At 37.8% G+C, this 13432-nt stretch overlaps 1 protein-coding gene across 2 annotated transcripts in view; it reads left to right on the forward strand.

The window, feature by feature from the left end:
• LOC127633214 (unconventional myosin-Id-like) overlaps positions 1-13432 on the forward strand; it is a 103044-nt gene that overhangs the window by 48663 nt on the left and 40949 nt on the right. For both annotated transcript variants that reach the window (XM_052112140.1, XM_052112141.1), the window contains exons 12-16: positions 1455-1525; positions 2294-2368; positions 2474-2606; positions 2768-2934; positions 8083-8290. In XM_052112140.1, the coding sequence (XP_051968100.1) occupies positions 1455-1525; positions 2294-2368; positions 2474-2606; positions 2768-2934; positions 8083-8290 (654 nt within the window). The remainder of the gene's footprint in view (positions 1-1454; positions 1526-2293; positions 2369-2473; positions 2607-2767; positions 2935-8082; positions 8291-13432) is intronic.

Raw genomic sequence — 13432 nt, forward strand, 5'->3', positions numbered from 1 at the left:
CTGCCTTTCAGATGTCCCACATCAAATAAGAATATCCATCCTTCACTGACAACGCTTGAGGTTTTTTCAACACCACCAAACATCCATATAAGTTTATTCTGATTTATTTTCCACTGTGGCTGAAGTGTTTTTTGGTGTGTTTTCTCTGGTAAAGTTAGTGGCTTCTTAACCATTCCCTGACACCCCATTCACACTGACAACAAGTTCATCACTGGAGTTCGTCATGTGTCTGTACTGTTGGTTGCTTGTGGTTAGTGTTGCTCTGTATGTCGTAATACTATTGGTTGGCTTCACAACTATGGTCATAGATTTTGAATTAATCCAGTGTGTGAGTACACGATGGCTTGTGGCTGAAGGGGTTTGGAGTGTCATTGTTCTGCTTGGATTTAATCCACAGAAACGGGCATCTCTGTTTACACAGTGGATCAGAAAGGCTCTGTATCTTAATGAGAACTGAGACTGATTGCCTTTGATGTCACTGCTGTATTTTATGAATGACAAGAGTCTTATATAACTGCACTAGCTGCACTCATCCAGCAACAAAGGCTCCTCAAGGAGAACAGGGATGTGGCCTCTATAACAGGGACTTTGAGAGTCATGTTTATACACAATAATGTAATGGTGTTAAATTTGTATTCACATGTAAAAATAGTTTATACGTATCTGAAGAATAATGTACAGTCAGCTAGTCAAGTGTAATCCAACATGTGCAGATTGAAAAATATACACTCAGTGTGTCTTATGGAAACTAACCAATCATTGCTTTGAATTAAAGGAGATAATGGCTTTGCATCTCTCATTCACTTGTGTGTGCACTCGGACACTCACAAACTACAATTTAGGTAGGGACACTTACCACTCAAATCCTTCTAACTCACTGTCACTGAGTTCTGTATTTAAATGAATACAGAAGAATACTCTATTTCACTGTCTCCTTTTCCTCTCTCTCACTGAACTGCCTAGTTATGTTTAATGCTGGATAGAGAAGTGCATCTCATCTATCTTTTATGCACAAATTTACTAAGATGCCCCTTCCAGCCTTTGAGCTCTCTCTCTCTCTTTCTCTCTCTCTCTCTCTCTCTCTCTCTCAATTAATTTTAATTTAAAGTACTTTATTAGCATGATTGTGTTTACATTATTGCCTAAGCATTAATACACAAAACAGTTAATGACAAAACAAATAATAAATATAAAACAGTAACAAATAACTATAAAAATAGAATTAAAATAAGGTGCCAGGTAATGAATAAAATAAAATAAAAAATATAATAACAATATACAATATAAAATAAAATAACCTTTTACAAGACATTATGAACATATGAACATGAAACTGCTGCACTTTTACAGTCTTGTTTACAGTGATTCCGTCTTCAAACTTAATCTCTGGAAAGAGTGGATCTGCTTTCCAATGTTAGACTTTTTCATCTCATTTTCTGTATTCTTCTCCACAGCTTTCCACCACTGATAAAAATCTGGAGTTTGACCGAGACTTCCGCATTCGCCATTATGCAGGAGATGTGGTGTAAGTAGTCTTGGAAGAGGCATAAGTGGACTCTTTGCTATTTAAGACCATAAACCCTGAATTCTGTAATTAACAGGCACTGTTAGGCACTTTCCCTTGGGCACAGATCTGGTTGAAAAATATGAATCTCACAGAGCCTGTCAAGAACACTTTCCAGAGAGAAAGAATGCTAAATTATATTTTTGCAAAAATGTTTTAAGTTTTCATTTTTTTTTTCATGGTGATATTCTTTTCATGGGAATTAAGCATATTCTCTTGTTCTCATTAGTGTAATGCAACAAAAATGTTAGTTACATTGTGAAGTATTTATGCATTTATTTCATGTTTTATGAGCAATTTCATATTTTCACTTCTGTTTCCAGATTTCAGGATGTCTGTTATTTCCTAAAGTTCTGTGTGTGTATGTGTGTTGTGACACCATGTTGAAAACCCTTGTTGATGTTCAGGTTCCTGTGTGTGAGAGAGAAGGGGGAAGGATATCTAAAACTATATTCCCAGTTAGGAGCTATAACTATAGAACTCTCACTGTGTCACAGTTTTAATATTTTGGTTCTTACTAACTGTTTGGCCAACCAATGGAAGCGAAGGGTGTGTTCGAGAAACCTGTTTGAAAATTAGCATTATTTTGCAATGCCATTTAGTGTTACTACTAGAGACACAGAAATTACACTTAAGCTTTAAGTTTTAAGTCTCAGACTATTTTTCATCTGCAAACTCTTTTGTGTGTTTTATTTTTGCTGCTGTTTCTCCATTTATTTTAATTTTCAGTTACTCTGTTGTGGGCTTCATTGACAAGAACAAGGACACCTTGTTTCAGGATTTCAAGAGGCTACTTTACAACAGGTCAGTATAACCATACATCCAATCTTGCATGCATTTACACACCTTCCGGGTGTCACTTGACATTCGTGACTTATATCTGTCTTTCTTCCTCCCTGTGTTGCACAGCTCAAACCCTGTGCTGAAGGTCATGTGGCCAGAGGGCAAGCTGAGGATCACAGAGGTCACCAAGCGACCCCTTACTGCTGCCACACTTTTCAAAAATTCCATGATCTCTCTGGTGGAGATCTTGGCCTGCAAGGTAAAGAGGATATGTGTGTCTGTTAAAAGTCATATGTGTGTGTGGGTGGGTGGGGCCCACTTGACCAAAATCAAGTTTCCCAGAGAACCATGAATTACAGTAAGTGTGCATAATCCATAACTGTGTATTTACTCACTATCGTTTTCTGTTGGTGCAAATAGGAGCCATACTATGTCCGTTGCATAAAGCCAAATGACGTGAAGTCTCCGCTGCTGTTTGAACATGAGCGGTGTAAGCACCAAGTGGAGTACCTGGGCCTCCTGGAGAACGTCCGGGTGCGACGAGCTGGCTTTGCTAACCGACAGACCTATCCACGATTCCTTCAGAGGTGAACATCCTTCACTTGTCACTTGTCCTCCAAGATAAATCAGTTTCTTTTGCCAACATGTGTCCATTGCAAAGCATTCTTTACAGGGTTCCCATGGTCATTGAAACCAAAAAATATCAGGGATTTTTAAAAATAAAATTTCAGGCCTGGAGAAGTCCTGGTAATAATTTTTTTTTTAAAGTAGGGCTGTCAATCGATTAAAAATTTTAATCAAATGAATTACATGGTGTCCCGATTAATTAATCGCATTTAAATCGCATATACAAATATTTGCTGAGTAGGCCCCTCATATAACAATAATTCAATATATAATTATACAGTTATCTTTAAATATTAAAACATATATATATGTTATATGAAAAAATATTCAGATCATTAAAATGCATTACATTCTTGTGGCAGAAGATTTAATCATTGATAAGACAATACAAAAAGCGACTATAGAATACAATGTATTGTTTACTACCATATTATTGAACATAAGCCAATCATTGGCACACAGTTCACAGCAATCCATTTCACAACTGAATTTGTCAATCAGTCTGAGAATAATTATGAGGGCTTGTTTAAGGACCCGTCAATGTACACCTGCGTCAGACATGCTTGTGTAGCGTCTCGGGTGTGTTGCGTCATAAACATAAAATGTTTAGGTCACTGTGTAAAGTTAAATATAGTTTACTACTTAGCTTGTTTGCAGTCACGTGATTCATATGACGTGCGAAATTCAGATGGTGGGCAGGAAGTGAAAAGCACGTTGGACGAGATGGAGGAAAGTCCATACTTTACTAGTTTGGACGATATTACGAGAGAAAGGAATAAACAGAAAATCACAACATATGTGTGACTTGATCCTTATGTTTTGAAAAGGAGCGATTTTTCAACTGAATACTTGCCTGCCATTGAGGCATTAGATATAAGCAACTACCTTGTCCTCCAGACATCCTTCTACTCCAGAACACAAATTAAAGCATACAAAAGTATGGAGGCATACAACTTTTTTGTCCTGTGGATTAACCTAGCAACAAACATTAAACACTGAGGCGCCTCTCGATGTTAGCGTTGCGGTTGTTTACGTGATTAGGTTAACCACTCTCAAAGGTCCGCCGAAACGCCACTAAAGACATGGATCATCGCGAAACAAGACGGAGAAGTCATTGCAATCGCATGGCAGGGTAAGTTATTTACGTTCGCCTGTAAAGGCTTTGTAATTCGCTTTGCTATCGTTACGTATTTTTGTTCAGTTACAGGGGTACAAACTCAAACAAACAAAGAAAAGAAAAAACTATTTCTTTTAACTTTACAAAGTACGGAAGCAGCTAACGTTACATAAACATAGCCACATAAGTTGTATTAACTTACCTTTGAGGAAGTGCTCACTGCACTCTGCTCCTCTAAACCGCAGACGCAGGTTGTCCAGCGTTTTTCAGTCAATTTCTTGCATTTTCCCCCTTATGAACAACAACATTTTGTACACGATAAAAAGCTCCTTGTGATTTCTCGGTTTGGTCGATTTGAGCAGCCGTAAACTATGCAAAATAGGCATTTTGAGTTTGTGATAGTGCTTGTATGCTAATAAATATGCTAAATAATGTAGAAAATCACTGCCTGCCCTCCATCTGCATTTCGCGCCACAGCAACGCAGTGACGTGACGTCATGTGCAAACAGGCATTGCGATGAATTGCGCTAATTTTTTAACGCGTTATTTTTTATAAAATGAATCGCACGTTATTAATGCGTTAAATCGACAGCCCTATTTTAAAGTCATGGTCATTTCCATAGCATGTATTAATTTGTCTATTGTATCTACAAGATATTGCTCTGTTTAAAATAATGCTTGCTCCCTACCTATAGTGATATCCAATTAGTTAGTGAGTGAGTTTTTTTTAATGTAATTTTATTTGCGAATGGAACTCATGGATTGCCAGTCTTTGCCAACCGTCAATGCTCTTGTGACAGCTTGTGTGAGAAAGTGTAGAGTCTTTGGTTGTTAGGGACATCTGAAATTATGCAGATAGATCAATCATATTATGAAGGTCTTATGCAACTTGTTGATTTGAAAGCTGTCATCCTGTAGTACCATCTTCACCAAGTGTCATGCTTTGCTGAAGGGTTTTATGTAACAATTACGTGCAAGCCAATTTTTGTCAAAAGCCTTGACCAGATCCAAGAGGGTTAGTCATAAAGATAGCATACAATGTACTACTAACATGTAAGCATCTTTTCACTGAATATACAAGAATTCTCTCTCTCTCTCTCTTATGTGTATATGTGTGTGTGTGTGTGTATATATATGTATGTATCTCTCTCTCTCTCTCTCTCTCTCTCTCTCTCTCTCTCTCTCATCTCTCTATATATATATATATATATATATATATATATATATATATATAGATAAATATAAGTACATCATAAGAAAGTGTTTCACTGCTGTTCTAATGCACTTTAGATCACATCATATATATTTATAAATATTTCCATCTGAAAGGACTAAATATTAAATGAAACTAATGACAATAAAATGCAAAGTAATCTCTTCAATAATCAAAATACATTTTGAATGTAACTGTATTCTAATTACCAATTATTTAAATTGGAACTGTAGTGGAATACAGTTACTTATATTTTGCATTTTAAATATGTAATCCCACTATATGTGTTCTGTTACTCCCCAACACTGTCGGTAGGTAGTCCTCTAGGTAGAAACTAGCCAAATTAGGGAGATGCCAAGATAAACAGATTGCATGACATGCCCTCATCCTTGATAAACATAATGATGGGTATTGTTGAGCCTATGCAGTGTATGGCAATATTACTACATTTCATTGTTTTATGTTTTTGCACTGTTTGGTGGCATCCTGATGTCTTATGTAAAATCTGGATTCTGTAGCACAGCCAGTTGAGAACAATTGCTCTAAACACTTTGAAACACTTGCCTAAATTCTGAGTTGATTCTGAGTCAACACCTGGGTTTCTCAACATTTTTGTCACTGAGAGAAATTTCATCTAAATAACATCTAATTGAGAATCCAGTGTTCACAGCCCTCTTAGAAGTATATTGTGTCTCTGTGAATCAAGACTGGACAAAAGGTTAAGGTGTTTACATGCCATGCGAAATGGGCAAAAATCTACCCATGTTGATGGGGTTATTCATAAGCCGTTTACTACTCCGATAAAGGATCATGGTTTATTGCGTTTACATGACTGCATGTGTTTTCGGCCAATTAAGCATAATCTCAGAAAGAATGTGCATGTAAACATCCTCAATGTCTTCTGAAGCAATACGATCAGTTCCTTTTTCATTCTAAATCTTGAGAGCAGTCTCCTGGGTGATCGTGATTTCAAGCTTGTAATCAAGCTTGAAATCATGATTGTGCCAAGAGTATGCAATGACAAGGTGTACAGATAAAAAGGAGTTATATTTTGGTTTGTTCTCACACAAAATCCATTGGATTGCTTCAGAAGAAATTGATTAAACCACTGGTGTCATATGGATTACTTTAATCACCATTCACTTGCATTCTGAGGTCCAACAGCTGAAAAATTCTTCTTAAAATCTTCTTTTGTGTTCTGCAGAAGAAACAAAAGTCATACTCATGTTGGATGCCTTGAGGTTGAGTAAATTATAAGACAATTTTCATTTTTAGATTAACTATTATTTTACAGTGCTGTGAAAATTATTTGTCCCCATCCTGACTTCTTCTGTTTTCGTGTATATATCATATCATCAAACACAAAATACAGATTTTAAATGATAATTCTTTTTTATCCAACTGAGCATGTGTGATAATGTATTTGCCCCCTTAGTTACTAAATCCCCAAATCTATGAAACTGCATTCATAATAAGGTTCAGCTGGACTAGACACACCAAGTCCTGATTACTGCCAGCCTTGTTCAATCAAATCAACACTTAAATATAACTTTTTCACCAGCATAAATTTGGCAAAAAGGTCACACCCAGTAGCAAGGTCGAAAGAAATTTCAGAAATGATGAGGAAAGGGGGCCTGGGTAGCTCAGCAAGTAAAGACACTGACTACCACACCTGGAGTCAGAAGTTCGAATCCAAGGTGTGCTGAGTGACTCCAGTCAGGCTTCCTAAGCAACCAATTGGCCCGGTTGCTAGGGTGGGTAGAGTCACATTGGGTTAACCTCCTCGTGGTCACTATTCTAGTGGTTCTTACTCTTGGTGGGTTGCATGGTGAGTTGTGCGTGGATGCCACAGAGAATAGCACGAAGCCTCCAAACATGCTAGGTCTCCGCAAATCAGTCTGGCGTAAATCAAACACAGATTTCCACAAAAAGAACATCATACCTACGGACAAGCATTGTGGTGGTAGTGTGATGGTGTGGGGATGCTTTGCTGCTTCATTGCCTGGACGACTTGCAATAATTGAGGGAAACATTAATTCTGCTCTCTAATCGTAAAGGAGAACTTCCGGTCATTAGTCCGTGAGTTGAAGCTCAAGCGTAACTGGATTATGCAGTAAGACAATGATCCAAAATTTTATTGAGATGCTGTAACAGAACTTTAAACGGGCAGTTCATGCTCAAACCCTCCAATGTGTCTGAACTAAAGCAGTTCTGCAAAGAGTTGGCCTTTCCCCCACAGTGTTGTGAAAGAATGATCTCCATTTATCGGAAGCATTTTGTTGCAGTTGTTGTCGCTATAGGTGGCACAACCAGCTATTAAGTTTAAGGGGGCAGTTCGATTTTCACATGGGTGATATAGGGGTTGGATAACTTTTTTGCTTCAATAATAAAAAAAAAAGGATAATTTAAAGCTGTATTTTGTTTTTACTCAGGTTGCCTTTGTTTTATGTTATATCTCTGTGACGAAAAGGTAGCTGGGGCAGTGAGAACATGCACCTGGTCCTGAATTGGGCTAATCAGCTGGGACGGGGATAAAACCAGCTGAAGGTGCCAGTTCGGAGAGAGGCCGCTGTGTGTGTGTTTGTGTGCGTCTTTGTGTTTTATGTTGTTTTAAGTTGATTTCTGTCATTAAAGTTTACGTTGAGTGTTCTGCCAGTTCCTGCCTCCTCCATGCCCATCCTTTACCTGTTACAATCTCGTTTAAAGATCTAAAACAATTTAATATGAAATGTACACAAAAATAGAAGAAATCAGGAACTTGACTTCTCTCTTCTTCAGATATAAGATGATCTCAGAGTTTACCTGGCCCAACCACGACCTGCCGTCGGACAAGGAGGCAGTGAAACGTCTGCTGCAGGGTTGTGGGTTCGAACACGATGTGGCCTACGGCAAGACCAAAGTGTTCATACGCACTCCCCGAACCATCTTCAGCCTGGAGGAGCAGAGGACAGAGATGGTGAAGAGGATCGTCCTCTTTATGCAGAAGGTTCGAGAACTTCATCTAACATAAAAATATTTCTCTATGTGATAATTTAATCATATTCAGTAGAATGCAAAAGACTCAGACCACATTGGAAATTGGGAGTTCAATAAACAAAGAATTTGAATAAAAAAAAAAAAGTAAAAAAAACTTAAATTAAATATATGACATATCTCCCTGCAGCTCTTGCCTGGTTGCCCATTTAAAGCTAAGCAGGTTTGAGCCTGGCCAGTACCTGGATGGGAGACCTCATGGGGAAAACCAAGGTTGCTGCTGGAAGTGGTATTAGGAAGGCCAGCAGGGGGTGCTCACCCTGCAGTCTGTGTGGGTCCTAATGCCCTAGTATAGTGATGGGGACACTATACTGTAAAAAAGCATGGTCTTTCTGATGAGATGTTAAAACAAAGTCCTGACACTCTGTGGTCATAAAAATCCCAGGGCACTTCTTGTAAAGAGTAGGGGTAAAACCCTGGTGTCCTGGCCACCATTGGCCCTTATCTATCATGGCCTCCTAATAATCTCCATTCCTAAATTGGCTACATCACTCTCCACCTATAGCTAGTGTGTGGTAATTGTTCTGGCACACTATGGCTGCCGTTGCATCATCCAGGTGGATGCTGCACTGGTTGAGGAGGTTCCCCCTATATTATGTAAAGCACTTTGATTGCCTAGAAAAGCGCTATATAAATGTAAGGAATTATTATTATTATAAAATGCATACAAATATTTAAGATTCTGCACTGATTCTAGGTCACTTAAGTTAATAAGCACATTTGTGACATTGACCATGTCATCTCCATACAAAAGGGCTCATTCTCGTTCAGCAGACAAAAGAATAACAACGTTAAAATATGTACTGTATATGGCATGCAAAGCCCTCTGGCTTTCTCTCTATTGTGTCTCTGTAAATACAAATCAAACAATACTTCCAATACCCATTTTTTATTATTATTGGGACCTTTCTACCTTTAAATTTCATCAGGAGGCTAAGAAAATTCTGAATGGCAGATTAGTTGACTTCCAGTGTCATTTTACTGTCAAACAAAATTATTGCAACGTCATAGCCAGCTTCTGTATATTCCCCACTCCCTCTTTACTGTCTTCAGTGACTGACAGTTATTAGAGATCAAAGTATGTATTCTGTCAGCTCCTGTCTGCGTATTGAGTCTTTTTACCACTACTGCTGTTTTTTCAGGGGGCCTCCCTTTAACAGTGTGCTTTTGAACACAAACTGACATAGTTTTTTCACAGAGCTATACCAATATCCAGCTCTCAGTTCAAGGCCCATTACTGGTATTTCTAGCTAGCACATTCCTGAGCAGAGGCAGATATCAACATGTTAAATCTATGCTCTTCCTGTATTGGAGATTAATCGTTTGACCTTTTTGTATCGATGCAGACCATTTAATGGTTCCTTTAAATGGATGTGTTATCCTGAGACATGTTCACCTTGTGTTCCCTGAGGGAAAAAACGGTATTTGTAGGTATGTTGTCACTCTATTAATCACATTGCTTACCTCCAGGCAATATCAGTGCATCTCAGCGGAGCTGATTTCAGATGTGTCGTTTTCCCTTGAGTGATTGGAGCTAACGTGTTATTCTGCATAAAAACAGCTTACGATTGGCCTTAAACACTGAAACCATCCATTTGTGTTTATTCTGGTCCCTTACGTATTGTTTTCAGCTTTTGATTGTCTTCCCTACCACGCAATCCTTTTATCAGCATCTGGCAGACAGGTTTGACTTTGCCAAGTCTGCCACTTTTGCCAGAGGTTCCTTATTTTGTTCCAGGGCTCCCAACCCTCAATGAACCCAGTGAAAACATCTGAATCCACTATCCATATGCCTTCAAATCTTGCGACCGCTCTTACTTTTCTTTGTCTCTCTCTGTGGGTCTCTGTCTCTCGGCATAGCTCTTGGGGTTGCATTTATCTTTCATCTTTTTTAAGCTCCTAAATAAAAAAAAAACATCCCCAATCAATGCTCAGTTATTCTTCACCTCCTTTCCTCCTCACACACTGATTTCCCTTCTTGTTCACTGTCTGTCTCACACCACCACTTAGTATAAGAATGGGAATCGTATGAAATTTAGCAATTCTAATTCCAATTCAGATTACTAGATTCCTAACTTTTTATTTATTTTTTAATGATTCACTAAAAATATCAGAATATACTATAGCCTGTGTGGATTTTAACACAATGAAAAAGTGTTGTCTTTTTATTGTTGTCACTGAGTATTTTACTATGGTGTTCCTTTCAAAAGAATGCAGACATTTAAGAACTGTTAACATAACCGAACGTTGTAGAAATAATTTGTTCTGTACTTAAAAAAATAAAAAATAAAAAAATAAAATGGAAAACCAAAACCAGTTCTAAATATGAACTATTTCTCGATTCTCAACCCTGTTCATGCATATCCTTCCACTTTTCTGTGTCATTGCCTCCCTCCACCCCCTCTCCACTGCCATTCCAAAGCCGTTATGCTTTAGCGCTTCTCCCGTAGGTGATAAAAATACCCAGAGTCCTCTGTTTTGCCAGTGAGCTCCTTTGGGCAGAAGTGAGATGTTCTTATACTCTAGCTGGCTGAGAACTAAACCACTCTTAAGATCAGTTCATCAGGATGTGTGCTTGAAAAGACATGTGGCTTTGAACGGATGCAATTTGAAGTCATTCGGATCAGCTAGTATGAAACACAAACCTAGATAGTTTTCATTATTCATGAATTTCCTCCCATTTAATTAATATTTCATAAACTCAAGTCCCGCCATCCACAACATTGACTGTGTTAGTTGTGGATTCTACTGCAAGAGAAGCTCTCTTTGTTTATTTTATCAACTGAGTTCATTCCCATACCACTAGATTAGGAAGTGATGAACAGATTTAAGACTTTACTTGCCAAACATAATGTGAATTTTATTATGTTTACTGTGGCCGACAAACACTCAATGCACAGATTTTAGGCTCCTTATAAGAGCACTTATAAATCTCTTATATATTTTTCATAAATTCCTTAAGTTTCCTGTAAGTATTGTTTGCTTTCTACAACGTCTTCTCCTTTTTGCTGTAACAAATTGCAGCACAAGGTAAACGTCACTTTATTGGAAACCAAGGAATCTTTTTCCACAGAAATTATTATTATTATTATTATTTTATTTTTTACACATGATGTCAAACTATAGGGTTTTTGTGAAATGTGCGCCTGGTGTTGTGATGTGCGATTGCGGTATCCCATTCTTGGCAGCTCACTAGACAACAGTTAATGAGGACACAGCATCACTGGCAAAGAGGGAAATGGAAATGTACTGCATCTAATGTAGGTACTTCACCATTCTGTCCTTGAAAATATTCAATTCAGAAGTGCTTAATGTCTTAGGATAGGCAAATAGGTTAGAGATTCAGTATCAAAATATCCTTACTGTTTTCTTTTTAGTTTGACCTCCATATTTGTTAGCATTTTGCCATTATAAAGGAATAGTTTGCTCAGAAATGACTTGCTAAGACATTGAAATTAGTGGTGTTTGATAAAGTATGCAACAATGATTGCACCATACACCAAAAATGTAAATTCTCTCATCATTTACTCACCCTTATGTCTCTCAGATGTGAATGGCTTTCTTTCTTCTGCAGAACACAAATAAAGGTTTTTTAGAAGAATTGATCTGCTCCATACAATGCAAGTGAATGGGTGCCAAATTTTTGAAGCTCCAAATATCACATAAGTCAGAAAATCCATAAGACTCCAGTGTTAAAATCAATGTCTACAGAAGTGGTATTCAGTTAATCTATACTGTAAACTTTCACATTCTTCTTGTGTTTTTGGTGATTTGCATTCTGCATGCATATCGCCCCCTACTGGGCAGGGAGAAGTATGTCTAGCAAAAAAGGATGTAAACGGTGATCTGTTTCTCACCCACACCTATTATATCACTTTTTAAAATATGGATTACATTTATGATTCCTTTATGTGCTTTTTAAAGCGTCAACATTTTGGCATCCTTTCACTTGCATTTATGGACCTACAGAGCTGAAATATTCTTTGAAAAAGAATAGAAATAGAAAGAAGATAGAAAGTCATACACATCTGATACACATCAGACTTATGTTTTCCTAGTGGACACTCAAATAGGTTAGAAAATTCCTAGACTTAAATTAAAGGAGGGATCATAATAGATACTTGTGGGTTGGCTCTTTCGACTTTAGCCTGTAAGTAGCCAATCAGCAACCACCCAGAACACCTAGACAACCACATACTGAAGCAATTTGTGCTTAAAAACAACCTGGAACGCCTCACAACCATATAGCAATGCCCTGGCATCATGACAGATTTTTGTTGTAGGTAAGCACCACTCGCATTTCCAGAAAATTTAAAAATCTTGTTTAATTATTACAATTAACTTTGTTAGAGGCAGAGAGAAAGATTAGATGAAGCACAAACAAGGGTAACAAAGAAAGACAGTGCATGCAAGACTAATGGTGAACACTAGTAAGGTGTTTATGAAGGCAGTGACAGCTGCAACGGGAGTCATACTGTTATTTGGCTAAGAAAGTGACAGCACCCCAACATTTAGCACACACCCGCGCACACACACACTAGTCAAGCAATCTGTCTTTATTGACTTATGAATATAGCTCCCTTCTGTCCTCCTCCCTCATTGTCTCTGGGGGTCATCTGTGGTTAGGATCTTTTTGTTTGTGTTTAACACTGTCACATACTCTAACCATGATTCTGTCCTGCCAGTGTGTGAAATTGTGTGTGAGTTAAGGGATTGTGGGATTTTCCTGCCTGCCTCTCTGATTAATAATAAGTCACCTCACATTCTGTCAGTCATCTATAATTGCCTTTTGACACCTGATTGCACATCTGAATAGATTCTGCTTGAATTTCTTTTTCCTGCTTTCTACGAGAGGAGATATTCACACAGCGTCTTTTTATTCATGTTCCATTTCACCTCAATAAAGAAGTTGTTTGCACAGCAGTTGCTGCCATTAAAACGTGTAGATCTTATCCTGTCGCAGCCATTTTTAATCAAAATTTTTCTTCAGCCCTGCCAAGAGAATTTAAAACACAAAGCACCAAACAATGGGGTTTGATTGAAAGATTTATTTCTTTAATTATTTATTGCAGAGTCTTTAGAATGTCTGTCTCTT

The sequence above is a fragment of the Xyrauchen texanus genome, chromosome 40 (assembly GCF_025860055.1).
Source record: "Xyrauchen texanus isolate HMW12.3.18 chromosome 40, RBS_HiC_50CHRs, whole genome shotgun sequence".
Lineage (NCBI taxonomy): Eukaryota > Metazoa > Chordata > Actinopteri > Cypriniformes > Catostomidae > Xyrauchen > Xyrauchen texanus.